This window comes from Leptonychotes weddellii, chromosome 5 (assembly GCF_054177405.1).
Source record: "Leptonychotes weddellii isolate Sample4059 chromosome 5, ASM5417740v2, whole genome shotgun sequence".
In the NCBI taxonomy this organism is placed as follows: Eukaryota; Metazoa; Chordata; class Mammalia; order Carnivora; family Phocidae; genus Leptonychotes; species Leptonychotes weddellii.
Window position 1 is genome coordinate 28,521,320 of NC_138373.1, and position 19,709 is coordinate 28,541,028.

Below are 19,709 nucleotides of genomic sequence, written 5' to 3' on the forward strand. Positions count from 1 at the left end.
TAAACCAGTAGAGGATATAATCCAGAGCCACCCAAAATATTTCTGGGTCCCTCCTGAGACACTATAGATGGTGCTTCACCATTATTCCAATGTTTTTCTACATTGTGGTGGTGGTGGTGGTGGTGTATGTGAGAATAGCAACCCTTCAGGGCACTCCTAGGTACCTAACTTATTAAAACCAGAACACTGTAGCCGAATTATTTTATCCCCATGCCATGCTCACAAATCAAGGGACAGATGTCACTTCCAAGTGGGAAGATACCTGGGATCAGTTGCTTGATCCGGCTTGCACCTAATTTCTGGAACAGTTTGTGTCCTCACTAGGATGCATCAGCTGCCAAATGAAGCCCACTGCACATTTATAGACTCTGACGTGAGAATGAAGAATTCAGAAAGGATGCCCCTTCATATTTTTTATCATGTTATCCCAACCTGCAGAGAAAAGAAGTTACCAGATTAATAAACGCGCATGTTTTAAACCAGGGTGCCTTTTTCAGGACCCTGAACAGCGCACCACCACCACCCCTGGTTCTGGCTTTAACCATGGAATCAAACAACTATTCCATTTAATTCACTACATGTATAGTGTGCAACACACACCACCAAGCACTTTCAGTGTCTATGCTCATTGACTCCTCATGGTGATCCTCCTCTGGTAAGATACACCATGCCATTAACTATACCCGACTTAGAGAATTATTTTACTATTTATTCCTATCTTGAATATTCATTATTTTTAATCCCCTAATTATTCATTTCATTCTCCTTTTTGGAAACACCTTATTACCAAATTGCAATGATTTTAGGGACATAGTATTGTTACTACCCAAGGTAATTTCAACAAAGATATGTTATGGTTGCAATCTCATTGATTTCTTTGAACTCATCTTGTGTTATTCAAAGTGAGTAGGCTATGTTGTTACCTGTTCCTTTTTAACATATCTGCACTGTCGAAGCTGCATTGCAAAGCATTCCTTCCGGTTTCTAAATTATCCAGTGTAGTTAAAGCTTCGGACATATCAGTTTCTGGTTATGTAGTAAGCTCATTAAATTGGAATTTATGATGACCTCTAGCTGTGTTAGGTAGTCACAGACTTTAATGATAAGGTGGCTTGCAACCAGCCTAGTTCTTTATGATTATTACTAGCTCCATCAGAAAAACAATTTAAAAATAATAAAATGTCTACTATTCAAGAGGTGTTATTGGGCTTCTTATATTTTACCCTCAGAAAACGTTTGCTTATGAGGCAAAGGACTATAAGTTTATTGGTATCCAAGGGCAGTTTCTTCCCAGTGATGCATTCAGGTGGAGATAGATTCATTTTTCAAAATTTTAGCCTCTGTTGATTTTCTAGCAAATATGTGTCATATATGGATACAGTGGCTCCATTCAGCTCCCTCAATCAGACTGAATATAAATGCTCTTAACTTTCTGGAGTGTTCTAAGATTTAGAACCTTGTGACTTGGCCTGCCCTGCTGAGATGTCCATATGAAAATAAGCTGATGTAAACTACTTCGGTGGGCAGGGGGTGGGGAGGTAGGGGAGGGAGTAACCACCTATCCATCTACTACTTCATTGCCTCTACTCTTTAAGCGATGCTTTTTCATTGAATTACCATGTGAATGTAATATTCTCAAATGACTTTTCAAATGCATTTAAGCCCATTACCAACATCAACAAGATTTTAAACTTGTAGAGATCTCATCTGTCCAGAGCAGAGGGCAGGGTGGGCAGCGTGGTAGTAGTGGGGGCAGACCATGACCTTCCAGTATTGCTGTCAACCCCATGATTTTATGATCCTTTTCTAACAGGTTGTAATGTTACCTTTCCTTCTAGAATTCCCTGCCCATCATCCCTCCAGCATGTAAGGATGAAAATGAAATTAAGAATAAAACCCATGCTGATCTGCAGAAGCCTTAGGATTGACTATTTGGGTCTAGTCCCTTGCTTCCTCCAGCCTTGGTCCCCTGGATGATGCAATAATCATATAGGACCAGATGGCCTCTTTATTTGTATTCTTTCTCCCATTTGTTTTTACTATCCTTGACCCGATTTGGAAAATGTCATATGCTCTTCTCTATTTTTATCCTATTATATGCAGCCTTATAAAATACCTCAAGTATTTTTAGAACGAAGGATGGTGTAGACGTATGAATCCACAATGACTAGCTTCTTTTGAATTATCAGATTCATGTCAGGGAGGGTTTCTCAGTTGAGCCTGCAAGTGGACCTCTGGGCTTCCTGCTGGTCCTGGTTGTGAGGATGTGCCAACTGACCATGTCCCACTCCTCTGGCTTGTTCACCCACAGAACCGTTCAGCGCCTCCGTCTGGGTGATGATGTTTGTGATGCTGCTCATTGTGTCTGCCATTGCTGTTTTTGTCTTCGAGTACTTCAGTCCTGTTGGATACAACAGAAACTTAGCCAAAGGGAAAGGTGAGACCCCTCTCATCACTATAACCCAAAGTTGATGCTGTTTCATTTGCTTTCTACACAGGTTTCCCATTTAGAACACATCACCCTATACTGTCTCGCTAGTCTGATATGAATGGAGCTGGGTCACCAGTACCATCATTCCATACAATTGTGAGTTATTTGCCTGAGCTGAAAAAGGGATAAAGCCAAGTGAAACGTTTTCATCATTTTATCTTTTTTAAATTTTTTTTTAAATATTTTATTTATTTATTTGACAGAGAGAGACACAGTGAGAGAGGGAACACAAGCAGGGGGAGTGGGAGAGGGAGAAGCAGGCTTCCTGCCGAGCAAGGAGCCCAAGGCCGGTCTCGATCCCAGGTGGAAACTACCGATAATTTGTCCAGAGAGCAGATTTGAAGAAGTTTTCCTGGCAATTAACTTTTAAAATCTATGTCAAAAGAAATGTTAAGATCACAGTGAATCTCGCCTTCTGTCTACGCAAAGAAAAATGACTTTTATAGAATCTAGTTTAAGAACATTCTCCAGGTTACTGAATCACACTTGCATTCATTTGACAATAAAAATAATTATAAAGTGGTATTTTCCCCCAAAGAATTACATTTTCCTCTTGATGGCACCTGACCTTAGTGCATTATACTTGATAAAGCTGTAATCAGTAGATAGAAAATTGCACTGGGCAACAATCATTGGCTCTAACTTATGAAGAGGCTCCTATGCAAACCAACATTCATGTTATAGACATAAACACATGACATCACTTTTGAGTGCATTTTCCTCCATGCATAACAGGGTCTAAGTGGATGGCTTCAAAAGGCCGCTGCTAGGACCAAATCTCTTCCCTGAAACATGACATAAGTTGGTGGAAGACAGCAGGTCTTCAACATACAGCCATTCAAAATCAAGGCACTTGAATTTGCCACATACTCTTTTCACTTGGAAGATTCAGTATTGGAAATAGCCAGTAGGTCATGGCAATCTGTTAGGAACTTAGTTTTAGTGAAATCCTCCCACTTCCTCACCACTGAAGAGTGGTGATTATTATATATACACCATCTCCCATCAACCAAACACGGTGAAAATGCTGTGAATAATCATGTTGTGTTTAAATGGGAGAACTGTCAGCCTCCACTGAGAGGGCAATGTCACTAACCGATATGGAGCTTCCGACAGAGTGGGGCCTGAGAAGGCTTCCTGTGAGTGACCACACCTCAGCGGAGTCGGTATTCATGTTTGTGGGATCGGAGTTTGGGCTATTTGTGAATTCATGCGTTTGTCTGATGAGTATTTACCAAGTGGGTACTATGTGCCAGGCACTGTGCTAGTACAGGGGAGTCACATGATAAATCAGATAGAGATTTCCTGACCCCCAGGGAGCTGAGAATTTGGTTGCAAAGACCACACATGAACACATACATCAATAATCACAGATGGTAATAAATCTCAAGAAAAAGGGGAATAGAAGAAACCAAAGTGAAGTGATGGGGGACAGTGGTCCTCACTTTAGATAAGATGGCCAAGCAGGGAAGAACTTTCGGAAGACATGACATTTGTGCTGAGACCTGAAGGATGAGAAGTCATGTGAAAAAACAGAGGGAAAAGCATTTCATGCAGAGGGAACAGCAAATGCAAAGGCCTTATTGGGGAATCGATCTTGATGAAACAGAAAAGGTGGGAGTGAGGGAGGTGGGCAGTGATACAAGATGAAGGGCAGAGGCAGGACGAAACATGTATGGTGTGGGAAGGTCACCGGGGCTACTCTGTCAGGACAAGGGGAGGGGCAGGCAGCAGTGGACGGAGGGGGCCCAGTGAGGAAGGTGTTCTTTTTCTGAGAGCCAGGATTACAGTGGTTTGGACTTGGCTGGAGAGAAGCAGATAAATCAGGGCTATAGCTTGGAAGATCAAAAATGATCCAAAGGCCAATTACGTGCCGTAATTCCTCCTTTGGCTGAAGCACACACCTCGAAGACTATAGTAAAGTGAGGAATCCAGCACGCCAACTCCCAGCCCTTCCATCACCTTGAGGCTTCTCGTTTCCTGTTCATCTGCCTGTGAAAGCTCTCTAGAAAGAACAGCGACTTGTCTCTTGATGCAGTATGGCTTTCTGTTACATTTCACTGCACTTTATGGGGAAGATTTTATGCACGGCTCAATAATTGTAGTCATGAATCAGGAATTCCCAAAAGTCTTGGACAGAACCCCAGCAAGGGCCTATTTCTGATTCCCAAACAGCTGTCACTCCTGGTCAACATGCATCTCTAATAAAATCAAGCAGTTCATGAAGTTAACTGGATGGACTCTTTTTTTTTCTAAGAGTTCTTGGCATCTTGGGAATAAGCCCCTAAGATTATAAAACTAGGCAAAGAGAGACAGAAGAGTTTGAGATTGAGCATACCAGAATTAATTGCCTTCCCTTTAATGTGCTGCATGAGGGATATTATAAATATTGCTGTAGTCACAGTTTGGCCTCCAACGTGTAGAAAGCTTGTCTCTCCCAGGCTCCCTGCCCAGAACTTCATACCTTCCATCAGTGATTCACTTCTGCCACTTTTTTTATTGCCCACTCTGCTGGCATTGCCAACTGAAGTCTGAGTAGATCATTTTTTCCCATCTTCATTTACTTAAATGACATAAAAATTAACCTTCTGTTAAAGGAAGACCTCTTGCCCATGAAATGAGGGCATACATTGATTTTTTCTCCCCTTGTGCAAAACAGACGTGAAAGCCCTAACGCGTGCATTTCGCAGCATGCGTACTCCTCACCCCAATACGTTGTGCCATGGTGCCCTGCCTCTTTAGTTAAGATGGCTACGAGGCACATTTCAGAATCTTAAGAGGGACCCGTAGCTGTTGCAAGGCTACACAGAGGGAGAAAAAGTGCTGGGATATCAGAGCTCATGGTCCATGACCTGCAGCCAAATGTCTTGCATCTGTGAAGTGCTGGAAGAATTAAGCTCTATTGTTCTGCTCCTTGATGTCTCCATTTGCAGAGGGCTTTCATTTGGTTTTGTTCCTCTACTGTGCACACTTTACATCTGAGTTTGAGCAGGAGCAAGTGCTAGGGAGAGTCGGATTAGAATACCACACATTAGCCGATGAGAACCGAAGACGCCCCCACACACAGTTTTGTAAGGCTCACTATGTTTATTAAAGGAGATTGGTTCCCTCAAATGGAAATCGAATCCAAATTTACAACCGGCCCTAATGTGACTTCTAATCCAAACCCACATTTTGCATGGCCATTTACTTCTCCTTTCTTGCTTATTTTTTATTTCCCCTTCTTTTAAGAAACATGGCAAGAATCCAGCCAGATAGAAATGCAGGAAGAATGCTCGTGTTTAAAGCTAAAGGGAGCTGTGGTGGCTGGGGTTCTGGGCAATGATGGGGCGCAAGCATGAGAGACCATTCCATCTTCTGGCCAGTGGTGGGGCTGCAGGCGGCCGCCACGTAGCCCTTTGGAGAAAATGCTGACAGTGTCTTTTCTGTTATTTACAGCACCCCATGGGCCTTCTTTTACGATTGGAAAAGCTATATGGCTACTCTGGGGCCTGGTGTTCAACAACTCTGTGCCCGTGCAGAACCCCAAAGGGACCACCAGCAAGATCATGGTGTCCGTGTGGGCCTTCTTCGCTGTCATATTCCTGGCCAGCTACACGGCCAACCTGGCTGCTTTCATGATCCAGGAGGAATTTGTGGACCAAGTGACCGGCCTCAGTGACAAAAAGGTAAGGTCATCCTGCTTTCCTCACCGCCTGAGGGGTGGATCTTAAATGATCTCTCCTCAGAAGGGCGCAATTCAGGCTCCTATTATCCAAACCCATTGACTGACTCTAGAGCACAAAGCCAGAGGGGTTTTGTTTTGTTTTTTCTCTCTGAACTTAAATTGGCATATTTCTAAGAATTTTAGAAACAGAACCTTAAGCTCAGCCCTCCAGGGTCTAAAAGATTCCAGATCTCATTTGGAAGCATTGCTTCCCCAAATGGTCACTTTTCATATTTGTAGGATCACGACAGGGACGCTTCCCAAGGCTCTGTGACTCATGGGAGGGTCCAGGCTGGAGCTCTCCCTTCAAGGGAGCATGTGATGGTGAAGAAGATCTATGAGCCTCGATAAGGGAAACTTGGGAGGAAGTGGGGTGCTCTCGGCTGTAGCCACCTCCCCGTTCTCTGGCCTCGGCCGAGCCTCTCACAGACGCCATGCCTTGGATTTCTCATCCATGACATGAAAAAAGTCATCTCTAAGGCCTACCCAGAGACAAGACAGCTCATTTTTCCCTGGGTAGTCAGGCAGCCCCACCATCTGCATTCCCGACTCACCTGAAGTTTCCTCAAGGGACACCAAAGGAACAGAGAGACTTTTCATTCACATGGCTCCTTTTACTCAGGCACATCCCCAGCCCTCCCTCGTGGGGCTGCGCCTCCCATATCAGAAAGGTCGCAGGAGTCGCACCTGCTGTCTCCATTCTCTGTTGGAATGTCGCGAGGGGTGGGGGGGAGGGCTGTGAGTGGCTATTCAGAAAGGCACACGGAGGAAGAAAAGAGGTAAACTGGGTGCATCCTTCCATTGAAATCGTAGGTTCAGCAAACAAACCCTGACTTGCTAAGCTCAGCAGTGTGGGGATTGCTGCGCGGCCAAGATTGTCCGTCTCGTGTATGCGGATAATCGTCTCTCTTTATAAAATCGCACCAGCATGTCTTGCTGACATAAGTCTACGTATATTCTTTTGGCATTTATCAACAAACTGTGCTGAATAGAAAATCAACCGTGAAAGGCCCTAACTGCTTATCTGTGCCATATGCTGTGCTTGAAAGAGGTACAGAGAAGGCCTGTCATCAGGGAGCTGATGATGGGCGGGGGCTGGGTTGGCCTCTCTCTGATGGCTTCCCACTGTGACTTAAGTAAATGCCAGTCTGCTTCCCATGGCGACAGAGCCCTGGATCATCTGGCCCACCCCCATGTGTTCCCTCCCTCTTGCTCACGAGCCCCCCCCCCCCACGTTCCTTCAGTATCCCAAGCGTCTTTCCACCACAGTGCTCTTGCACTGGTTACATGCTCTGCCTCAAATGTTCTTCCCCATTATCCGTGGCTGGCTCCTCCTTGACTTTCAGGCCTTAGGGAAAATACCACCTCCTGGGAGAGGCCTTCCAGCCACCATGACAAACTTCGCAGCCTGAGTTTATACTCCCGTGAAACTTAAATTCTAGTAGAAAGAAACAGGCAACACGTGAGTAAACGTAAATGGGGAAGAACATTCCAGGCAGGAGCTGGTGTTATAAAGGAGGTAAGACTGATGAGATTAAAGGTGATGCTTAGGATAGAGTTAGCTGGCACTTCGGAGGTGCTCAGGACATACTTGTGTGTTGAGTGAGAAATGTGTGGTGTGGAGGACACCGTGGGCGCCCCGTCTGGCTCTCCCTGGCATCCCCTTTCCGGCTATGTGCCCATCCCGCGTTTGCTGTCAGAGGCTCCTACCAGGGATCATCACAGGGTCATTACCTTGGGGTACTGGAACAGTAAAGGCCTGGAGATTTGAGTGCCCCCAGTCCCTTTAGTTACCTGTAACCAAGAACAAACCAGTGTGAGAGCCCAAAACCCCAGCCGCCCCATTGCGTCCAGGCGGGGCCAACCCAGGGTACGCTTTACTCTCCGGAGCTCCCCGCGGGATCAGGTGGAAGGTGAGACTCTGCTCAGCAGCTGAGACTTTGTGGTGCTTTTATAGTCACAGAATCTGGCCCCACCTCCCCATTTATCCCCATACATTTGGGAGAAGAGGTTGGACCAAGCATGAGAGGAGACAGCCATCGTGAACGTGCCTTGTAGCCTCCAGAGACCCCTCCAGCCACAAAGCGCCAGTACCTGACTCCATCACACCATGGGAGCCAAAATACAGAAACAGCTGGAGGTCCCACAGAAGCACTGGGGGCCCCGTCCTCGGTGAAGGGTTTTTCAAGAAAGTAGTGTGCAGCTCATTTTGCTTTTTGTTGCTATTTTCAAAGGCAAGGGGAGAAAGCAATCACTTGCCACATAGTTTTGGATCTAAATAACATGACCGCTTGTGAGAAAACTAATTAGAACCACTAATAATTTGACCTTCTCTGACTCAGAGACACCTAGTAACAGATACCACATTCTCATGGGACACAGCTCGGCTTCCAAGCATTAGTGGCAAGCAGATAGCTCTTTTAATTAAATGTTTGATACAATTAGATAAACAGCAAAATTCTTGGAGTAAATAAGCTAAATGCTCCCAGAAGATTAATAGCAGATACACCAAGAAAGTCTGCAAATATAAAAATCTATATTGAATCAATTTATTTTAATACTGTACATGGTGGGCTTTTTCCCCCCCCCCTTCCTTTTTTTTTTTTTTTTAAATCACAATTACCTATGTAACAACTCAGAGTCACGATGCTTTTAAGGCATTTTGCAGTCTTAGTGCTTGCTGGGAAAAGCACCTTTGAAGCCCACAGTGTGCTCAGATGAGCTCAGCCTTCAATTATAAATAGGCAGATTCACGGGTAGATGTTCCCCTAGGAATGACTAAAGGAAAGTTGAAACGTTGGTGGGAAACCTTTCCAACATGTTGGCAATCACGAGGGTAACGGAGCTCCGTAGGTTAATGTAGTGGGAAGAACAATGTCATCTTCGGGGTCAGATGAACCTGCGTTCAGGTCTTGACCTTGCCATAAAATGGTCATGCGGCCTTCGATATGTCAGTATCCCCAAAGCTTAATTTCCTAATAAGAGTGGGGGTGGGTATTAATACCTTTCTGGCAAGGTTGATATGAGGCTTAGAAATAATCCTCACACGGTGCCTGGCACATGGTAGATAATCCTATTATAAGAGCTGCTCCCTCCTTCCACCCTCCTCCCTCCCCTCCTCCACTGCCCCTTCCCCTCCTCTTCCTCACCCTCCTGCTCCTTCATGATCAGCATCACTGCCTGATGAGCCCGTTCCTCACTTCCAGGGTCTCAAGTGCCACTACACTGGTTGGCTTTTGTGATAATGGGGGGAATTCGGGAACTTTCCTTGGTAGAGGAGCCCAGGAACATGTCCCTGTGAAGTTGTGCTGTCTCTGAGCCCTGCGCCCATACTGCTGGGTGGTCAGTGGCTGAACAGAGCCCTCTGAGCCTCCCCTCCCTCCTAAGGGCCATGGTTGTTTGATGCTGACCCCCCAGAAGCTTGCAGCCCATCAGCAGTGGGAGAAGACTGTACCTGAGGTACGGGGTTCCCAGGTGCCAATGTCCCTTATTTATAGCCACAGAAGACAGATATTTTTAATAAGTGTATCGTTGGGGTGTGTAAGAGGAATGAAGAAATGTCCTGGTCAGTTGCCATGTTTTCCCTAAACATTTTATGTCCCATATTTTGCATCTCTCCTTCCTCCATCCAGAAGGGCTTGCCTTGAGAGAGAGAAGCCCCAGGGAGTTCTCCTGCCCCCAGTCATCATGATTGCATTGCTCTGTGGTCTTGCTGACTGTGGGCCCCTCTGCATCACCCCTTCCTTTGCTCGAGCCCACATTTGTTTCTTTCTGTGTCCGCACAGAACCCTCTGGGAGAAAGTTGCACTAGAAATCATTCTGGTAAACTACATGGAATATGTCCTCAGTGGGAGGCCCTGGGATTTAAGAGATGAGCCATGCTTGCCCCCAACTATTTTTCACACTGTAGGTCCTGGCTTTTTAGTGAGTCATGAAAATAATTTAAGGGTCGTGACCATTAACAAAATAGAACAAAGCAGAGGACGTCAGAGTATATCACATGGAGGAAGAGTGCTCTCAAGTGGAATGCGTGTGCGTGTGGACGTGAAGAAGTGTCCCGGTCCATGGACCATGTACTGAGAGTCCTGCTTTAAAAAGTGTGATCACCTTAACTCTAACGGGAAAGGTTCTTGGATCTCAGTGCTGGGCTGAATTTTGCGTGGGGGAGGGTACAGTCGAGGCCAGAGAAGTGTGGAAATTCATCCCTGAGGCTGATTAGGCAGAGAGGTAGGGATGAAAGGAAATCTAAAGAGCTCCGTGGCTCCTCTGTAGCAGATGGAGAGTGAAGCAGAAGGCATTTGGTCCAGTGGGCCATGTCACACGCCTCTGGAGAGTAGAGCAGCTTACTAACGCCTGGATTTATGAACAGCACCGATACCTCTGTCCCCAGAGTCGGGGCTGGTGCCGCCTCCTGTCTTGGTGATGAGTTGGGGCACTGCCTGCCACAGTAAGTGCAAAGAGCATTTTGCTGTTCGTGTGCACGCACGTGTGCGCACACACACACACACACACGCAGTCTCCCAACGCAAGGCACCAGCAGGAGGATCTCATTTGGACCATGTATGGCCACTTCCCCCAAACTACTTATTACACAGCGGCATGTCTGATGTAGGGGACACAGTTTTCAACTGGAAATTTTAATTAACGGTGAAACGAAGTGTGAGTCTGGAAGAAAGAATGATGTTTTCAGTCCACCTGACTCGGGTAAACTCGGACGCCTTCTCCAGCAGTTCTGAGCTGCATGGAAGACAGGCTGGGCTGGAAGTGTGAGACATCTCTGGATCCTGGCCCTGGTCCCACCGTGGTCCTTCCCTTCTGTGGGTCTCAAGGTCCTCCCTCTAAAAGAGGAGGGGTTACTATTGACGGTCTGTGAGGAATGACAGGGCTCATGAGGACAGGCATATGTAGGGTTGAATTCTGGGCTGCTACTTACAAGCAGCGGGATCCTAAACAGGCCATGTAACCTCACTGAGCCTCGGTTTCTTCATCTGTAAAATGGAGCCTCTAAGATTAGCTACCTGGCAGATTCCTCATGAGGATGAAATTTGTAACAATTGTAAAGTCCTTGGCACAGTGCTGGCCCCAAGCAAGTCCTCAAAAAGTGCTGGTCATTATAGTTCCAGAATTTCGTATCTCGTGGAAAAATGAAGCCCAGGGTACTTTTTTGCCCATGCTAATAGTAAAAATAAAAAGTAATAGTAATTAGTTCTGAGTCCTTACTCTGTTCCAGGCACTATTTTAATTACTTGACAAACTTTAACAATTTTAGAACTTCCCATTGACCCTACAAGGGAAGTACTGGTATGTTTTCCACTCTAGAGACAGGAAACAAATAGAGGTAGTGTGAAGTGCCTTATCTAAGGTCCCACAGTTCGTAAATGATAGAACCTGACTTTTTAACCTCTGAACCTGAGCTCACACTTGTACCTATTGCCCTGTGCAGACTCTAGATTTTATTTGTGTGTCTGGAACTCAGACCTAGTACTCTTGACTCCAAATCTGGTTGGGTTGCCCCAAACGCTAAAGTTGGGAACAGACGATATCGGTCAATCAGGGAAAAGAAGCAGAATATGGACATCGAACCCTTTTGGAGGCCTGAGAGCCATACAAGACATGGGCATCCCCACGAAGCTAATGGTTAGGAAGAACGTCAGCTCAAGAAATGTTCATGGAGCCTGCCGTTATGCCTGGAATATATTAGGCCCCCAATAAGTATTGGATGCATGCATGCATGAATGAATGGGTGAGTGGAGAATGAGTGAATGGAAACATACAGTCATTGTAGGGAAAGAAAAGTAATTTTTCCTCTACCCTTCTAGGTTCTTGGCTGAGACACCTCTGTAATAAAAGATTGACAGGAGAAAAATAAACAGAAGCTTAACAGCGTGGATACCTTCTGTAGACATGGGGCATGCCCAGGAAAACCGAGTACCTCCCCGAAATGGCCCAAGCCACCAGCTTAAACACCCCCTCCAGCTAACCACAAAAGAGATGTTGGGAGCTGGGGTGAGGAGGCCAGTGATGGGAGGTTGTCAGGAAAAGCATAGGAAACAAGGGCGAGGTTATCATGCAGATTTAAGTTGGTGCCTTCAACACTGATAAGAGTTTCTAGAGTTTGAGTCATCTTCCTTTTCCAGGTGCTGAGAGGAAGACAGCCCTCTATGTAGAGCTTTCCCTTAAATGCCTCTTAGGAAAGGGTTAACTTCTCTTCAGAGCTTCTCCTGCGTCTGCTGTTTCTTAAAAATAACTAGCCTAAGAGGATCCTTATGCCAAAGAGGCATATTTCGGGGTGACATGTTCGGTTTCTCTTCATCATTTCCTGGGGGAGGTGATGGCAGTTGTCAATGGGATTCAGAGGAGGGAGCGATTGGTGGGGAAAGCAGAAAATTTCACCAGAAGATAGATAAACGAGCTGAGTAAAGCAGTACCTTAATTCCAGCTCAGTTAGCGTCTCCCAAGCATGGCCTGCGTGCCCACCGTGAGGCTAATCTCTATAACAGCACTGAAAAAGTCAATCCAACAAGTATCTCTCGCACACCCAGCCAGCCCCGTTGCTAGGCACTGGGGGACAGTGGGAACGAGACAGACGCTGTTTCTAACCACCTAGAGCTCACAGGCTAGTGGCAGGTGTGGTTATATAAAAAAGGAAGCCCAGAAATGTATGGTTTTTCAGCTGTCCTGTGCTAAGGCATGTGAATGTTGAACCCCTGACACAAGACAGAATGGTGGCTGACTTCTCCTCCTTCTCTCTCTGTCTCTGCCCTGTCTGTCTGTCCGTCTCTCTCTCTTTCTCTCTCCAGTTTCAGAGACCTCACGACTATTCCCCACCTTTCCGATTTGGCACGGTGCCTAACGGCAGTACTGAAAGAAACATTCGTAATAACTACCCCTACATGCATCAGTACATGACCAAATTCAATCAGAAGGGAGTGGAGGATGCCTTGGTCAGCTTGAAAACAGGGTAAGGATGATGGGTTGCTTTCTTTTTTTTTTTTTTTTTTTTCCCTCCGCAGGCCTGCCAGCCCATAAACCTCACAGAAAATGACTGTCTTTGTGCCTTGGTGCTTATCTGCCCTCAGCTCTGTATTTTCTGGAAAGCAGCTGCGGTTAAGATGAACCCCAGTTGACAGCTGCTTTTGTGAATCTGATGAGCATCACAGGCTTCCTTCTGAGTTGCATTAAGGAAAAGCAAATCCAGGACACTTTGAAATGCAGAGAACCAGAGGAGTTTCTTAAACCAATAAAGAACGTGGTCCAACTCCGTGGGATCTCTCAGCCAAAGAGAAAGATCTAAAGAGTTTGTTAGCTTATTTAAAGTGCTGAAAATAAGTGCTATAGATTATTCTCTGATTTTAGGTAGGAGTTTTTGGGGTGCTGCTTTGTGTGAAAGCTGACAGTATCACATTGACAAAGGAGAAAGGAAACGGGGAGAGAAAAGCAAGGTGAACTCAGTCTCTCTAAAGCTACAGCTAAGGTTCCTTTTTTTAAGATTTTACTTATTTATTTGAGACAGAGAGAATGAGAGAGACAGAGAGCACATGAGAGGGGGGAGGGTCAGAGGGAGAAGCAGGCTCCCCGCCGAGCAGGGAGCCCGATGCGGGACTCGATCCCGGGACTCCAGGATCACGACCTGAGCCGAAGGCAGTTGCTTAACCAACTGAGCCACCCAGGCACCCACAGCTAAGGTTCCTGTCTACCTGTTGGCATTGCACAGCATAGCACTCCCGTGATAAGGAACTGTCTAGAAAAGATGGCACAGAGGCGAGGAGTTTAGGACGTGAAGCTGGAGTGTACCTCTTCTCCCCACCCCCCACTGCTATTGTTTCTGACTTGGGGCAGATGCCTCATTGTTCTCAGCCTCACCTGTAAGATGGGACTCATAACAGGGCCTTCACAATGTCAGGGTTGTGCAAAATGCATTTTTGGGAGGGTCCCGTTCAAAACGATTCTGTTTCTAAATGAAGTTCCTTCACGAAGGCAGTGTTGCTTATCAGAAGACAAATTTCCGTGGGCCATGTGGGTCATCAGGGATTCTTGAGCGGTGAGACATGACTGTTGTAAGTTACCCTGGAACTTCATCTGCAGCCTCTTCCTCTCGCCTGTTCTGCAGCCCACTGGGGCTGCTCCCTCATGTCTGGTGGGGCAGACGGGCCCCCTCTAAACCCTCAAGCCCCATCCCTGTGTGCTTTCCAGGAGCTTTGGTTGGTAGCATTTTGTCTCTTCAGTCTCTGTGGAATCTCTTCATCACCTCAGCAGGGGCTCGAAAAGCCAAGCCCATGACTTATCCCAAACTCATCCACACTCTTCTCATTCTGGCTCGGGGTGATTTTTAAAAACGTTTTATTCGAGCGTAACACGAGGGCAGAAAGGATACACATATGAGGTATAGTGCCTGAGGACTTCGTACAAACTGACCATCCAGGTCCATTCACAAGACGTAGCCAGTCCCCAGAAGGCCCACCACACCCTTTTCCAGTGGCTGGTCTCGCTTCTAAAGCTGTGGATTCTTTTGGCCTGTTGTTCTCACATGTAAATGAAATCGCACTGGACATTTTCTTTTCTGTCTTCTTTCAGCTCAGCAGGTCTGTGTGTGACACTGTGGCGTGTCATTCTGGGCCTTCATTCTCATTGCTGTGGGAAATTTCAGGATGCGGACATGCCCCAAAGTCATCCATCTCTTCTCGTCTTGGTGAACACTGGGGTAGTGTCCCATTCGGGGCTATGGCGGGGAGGGCTCCTAGGGGTATTCTCAGCCAGGTCTGTCCTTGCACGAGGGAGCACGTTGGTCTCGGTATGTACCTAAAACAGGAGTCGCCAAGCTATAGGATGCATGTATGTTGGATTTTAGTAGAGATCAGAAAATTCTGATGACTTTCCAGCTGAGCCCCAGATAGGGGCTTTGTTTGTTTCTTTCTTCCATGGTCTTTTTATCAACATATACTATCACTTGGGACAGACCGTGAACACAAACATGGATGACAATGGTTAGAAACAGCGGGTGAAGCCTAGCTCACCCCCTCTCCATCCATCTGTCACCCAGTGCACAAAATGTGTTGTTTTCTTTCTTTTCCCATTTTTTAAAAAACAATTCAAACAAAAAGGAGTTGGGAAATGGAAACAGTTCCTGGCCATAAATTGTACAAATTGTTTTCTGGAAGCCATATAAGAATTATGACATCCCTCCCAGCAAACTTGGGCAGATGGCGGGCTTGCCCTATACTCAGTCTTCCGTGTGGGGGACGTTTTGTGCTGTTACATTAAGCTCAGAAACTAGAGCTGGAGAGGTAGGAGTCTTTTTTTAAAGAAATAACTCTGCGGGCACCTAGGTGGCTCAGTCGGTTAAGCATCTGCCTTCAGCTCAGATCATGATCCCAGAGTCCCAGGATTGAGTCCGGCATCGGGCGCTCTGCTCAGCGGAGAGCCTGCTTCTCCTTCTCCCTCTGATCCTCTCCCTGCTTGTGTTCTCTCTCTCTCTCTTTTCTTTTTCCTGTTATACTTTTTTAAAATTTTATTTTGTTATGTTAGTCATCATACATTACATCATTAGTTTTTGATGTAGTGTTCCATGATTCATTGTTTGCGTATAACACCCAGTGCTCCATTCAATACATGCCCTCCTTAATACCCATCACCGGGCTAACCCATCCCCCCACCCCCCTCCCCTCTAGAACCCTCAGTTTGTTTCTCAGAGTCCGTAGTCTCTCATGGTTCATCTCCTCCTCCAATTTCCGCTCTTCATTTTTCCCTTCCTACTATCGTCTTTTTTTTTTTTTTAAACATATAATGTATTATTTGTTTCAGAGGTACAGGTCTGTAATCTCTCTCTCTCTCTCTCAAATAAATAAATAAAATCTTTAAAAAAAAAAAAGGAAGAAAGAAAGAAAGAACTCCCCACTCCCGTAAGAGTGAGGGCTTGGCTGTGCTCATTACAGGAGGTTCAGTTTCAGTGGAGTTGAGATTGGGAAAAACCACTTACTGGTTTAACAAGCTGCTTGGTTAATTATTTAAGTTAATTAAATTAAATTTTGAATAGAGAGCACATTTACATAATTCAAAATCAAAACGTATTATGTGAAAAGATAAACAGTGAAGAACCTTGCTCCCACACTGTTTCTCTTCTGCCTGGTACCCCCCACAGGGGGCACATTTCCTGAGTGCCCTCTGTCCCTCCAGATCAACCAGTGCATAACTAAAAGCCTTCTGCAGTTCCTTTTTTGAAAACATTCATTATTTTTTTTTATATTGGTCTGTTGGTCTTTTTCTTACTAATTTATATATTGGAGAAATAAGCCCTTTGTTTGTGGTATGGTTACAAATGGTGTTCCCAGCTTTCTTATCTTTTGAGCGTCCAGATGGTATTATTTTTCCATGCCGATTTTTTTTTTTTACAGTCAAATTTATCAATCTTTTTTTAAGGCTTCTTGATTCTGAGTTGTAATTCAAAAGTCCTTCTTCACTCCAAAGGCAGAAAGTTACTTTCTCATGTTTTCTTCTATTCTGGTGGCAGTTTTCACATTTGGACTTCCTCTTGCGGGATAGCGTGAGCCATGACTCCAACCCCCGAGTGATTATGGGAAGCAAAATGCCACCACAGAACCACCCCGAGATCTGACCAACTCCATGTGGGTCATGTCTTCTCTTCCTCCTCCTCCAAGACTTCTGTCCTTCAAGTGTCTACGTCACCTTGCTTCTGATCTTTTCCTTCCCTCTCACACCTCGCTTGCTTTTTACATTTTTCATCATGAAATAGGTTATTTTAAAATATGATGCATAGCATGAAATAATTTCACAAGAGTGAATATCATGGGGATATATTGTTGAAGGAGTAATAATAACAAAATGAACTCCTCACGTACCCACCACCCAGCTTTAAAAATATAGTCATTCCCCTCCTTCGTCATAGCATCTCTAGAAGTTTCCATCCCTCTGGAAGGTAGAGAGAAGAGCCCTATCCTATGCACCCCTGAATTGTTAAACTGGAGGACATTCCCTTTATGGGGCCCCCAGGACCCTAAAATCCAGTAATCCCTGGCTTAGAAAACCCAGAGCATCTAGCTCAGCTGCTCGGTCCTGCCTGGGTGCACATGGGTCTGTGGCATCTGCTGCTCAATGTACACCAGGGTCAGTGGATGCGGAGGCTCATTTATGGAGCCTGGAAGGGCCTAGAACACAAGTGAGGCCTTGGATTATGGTTAAGAGTCCCAGCTTGGTCTCCATCCAGGTTCTGTCATTAGCAAGCCGTGGCCTTGGGTCAGTCATGTCATGTCTCTGAGTCTCAGTTTCCCATCTAAAAAGTGAAAACACTGAATTCTTTGGTCTCTGAAATGGTTCTGATATTCTCTTATTTGTGTCAAACACTTCATTTAGAACTTTCCAAAAATACAGAATCCAGACAAGCCATGTATATAAACACTGTCAGTTAGCAGAAAGGATGTAGAATAACTCTTCAAAGCTGGGGGGTCTCCAGGCCTCGCCCATGAGCCAACCCCACCTGAATCACATGGTTACGCATTAGATGCAAGTTCTGGGTCCAACACAGGATCTTCTCTCCAGTGCTAGAGCCTGTGAGTCTGCATTTCAACAAGCATCCTCCTGCTTCAGGGATTTCGATCCATGACGAACTTTGAGAACTACTGTTCTAAAGGAGTTCATTCCCTCAACACGTTTTATTAAGACAGCATATAAAAAGTAGACCAATCAATATAACCATGTAGCTTATCCCTGGGATCCATAATTGCTTTAAGAGCATAAGTAGAGAGAAACTTGAAACTAAGTACAGTTTCATTGTTTATTGAAACTGAAGATAAATAGAGAGAAACCATCCCAGAAATGATAGGGCAAATCAATGAGAAAACAAGATTTGACGTGTGAACATCGACAGAGATAAGATTTTTCAGGAATAGGTCTGTTGGGACATGCGGGGCTCTCCTGAACTAAGGACAGACGAGTGGTTCGTGACCACAGCTTTCTAGACCAGGGTTTCTCGGAGTGTGGCCTGAGTCTGAGTCGGTAGGGGTGCTAAAAAAAATGTGGGTTCCAGAGCCCCACTGAGCCAACAGAACCCGAGACTCCGGGGGCAGGGGCCGGGGCCGGGGAATCCTCAGGTGATTCTGAGGGGTGCTGATCCCACTTTTCAGAACATCTGCTCTAGAAGAGGGAGCTGAAGCTGAAATGACTGGAGGCAGATTTAGATTTACAAATGCTCCATCATCAGGAGCTGATGTTCTCCAAGCAGTTTTGGCAAGTGGGCAAAAGTACAAGCATAGCACTTAATGCCAGATTTAAATTAAACAATCAACATCCCCAGGACTCCAAAGAGCCTCATATTTCACGACACAGTGGGATGGTTTATGTTTATTTTAACTGATGTTCATGTTCAGTTATTTGTATATAAGTTTATGAAAAGTCCTAATTTCCTTTAGAAGCATCAGTCGTTAGCCCTCGGCCTCCCGGTTCCCTATCTATCTGATTTTGTTTCCAGCCCAGCAGTGTTGGGAAACCGGCAGGCATCTTTCGGCTTCCCTTACATTGAGTAGTCGGAGAGAAGAATTGGGAGCGAGGGTTGCCTTTTGACCCATAAGCATGTACTGCAAGGCTCGCATTGTGCTCAGTGGCGTGTCTGTAAAAATAAACTGGAGAGTGGCTACAGCTACTTGCATGTGTCAGGACTGTGTTTGTGGTACAGGTGGGCATTGAACCCCTATTCCAGAGCACAGAGTCTCCAAGCCAGTGGGGTCCGGGAACGCATGTTTTTATTAGCACTTCTGGTGACCCAGATACAGGTCGTCCATGGCTTTTAAGAGGTTCAGTAGTCGCATACGGAGAGATGGTGTTCTGTCTGGAGCAGACAGGACAGGGAAGAGGAAGGGCATTTCGGGAGGAGGGCACAGAAGGAACAAAGGCATGGAAGAAAGTTGGGGCATGTTCATTTGGAAGTGCCTTTGGGAAAGCGGCATCGCAGACCCATCTCATCTCTGCACTGATAGAAACCTAACAGTTTGTGAGGTGCTTCATGTGCATAATCTCATTTAATCCTCACAGCACTCTCTCTTTTTTTTTTTTAAAGATCCCTTTCTTTGTTTTAGAGAGAGAGAGAGAGCACAAGTGGGAAGGGAGAGGGAGAGAGAAACTCAAGCAGACTCCATGCTGAGCGTGGAGCCCAATGCAGGGCTTGATCCTACTACCTGGAGATCATGACCTGAGCTGAAATCTACAGTTGGACGCTCAACTGACTGAGCCACCCACGTGCCCCTCCGCACAGCACTCTTATGAGCTGGGTACCATTATTATCTCTCTTAAGAGATGAAGAACCTGAGCTTAACTAAGTTACTCAAAAGTCTATTTAACTAAGTAACAACATTGTAGAATTATTAAGAATTATTACTGGGTTTGCCTCCCCACTTGGCAGTGCCAGCCGGGTGGTTGGGTGTAAAAGGTTAGAGCTCAGGGAAGAATTAGAGACTGAAGTTATATATTATATATATGTGTGTGTGTATATATGCATATTTAATA

The 19,709-nt window shown here is 45.6% G+C and overlaps 1 protein-coding gene across 1 annotated transcript in view; it reads left to right on the plus strand.

The window, feature by feature from the left end:
• Window positions 1–19,709, plus strand: part of GRIN2A (glutamate ionotropic receptor NMDA type subunit 2A) — a 338,815-nt gene that overhangs the window by 278,864 nt on the left and 40,242 nt on the right. Inside the window, exons 7-9 of the mRNA XM_081820054.1 lie at window positions 2,312–2,437; window positions 5,930–6,159; window positions 12,998–13,158. Of these exons, the coding sequence (XP_081676180.1) occupies window positions 2,312–2,437; window positions 5,930–6,159; window positions 12,998–13,158 (517 nt within the window). The remainder of the gene's footprint in view (window positions 1–2,311; window positions 2,438–5,929; window positions 6,160–12,997; window positions 13,159–19,709) is intronic.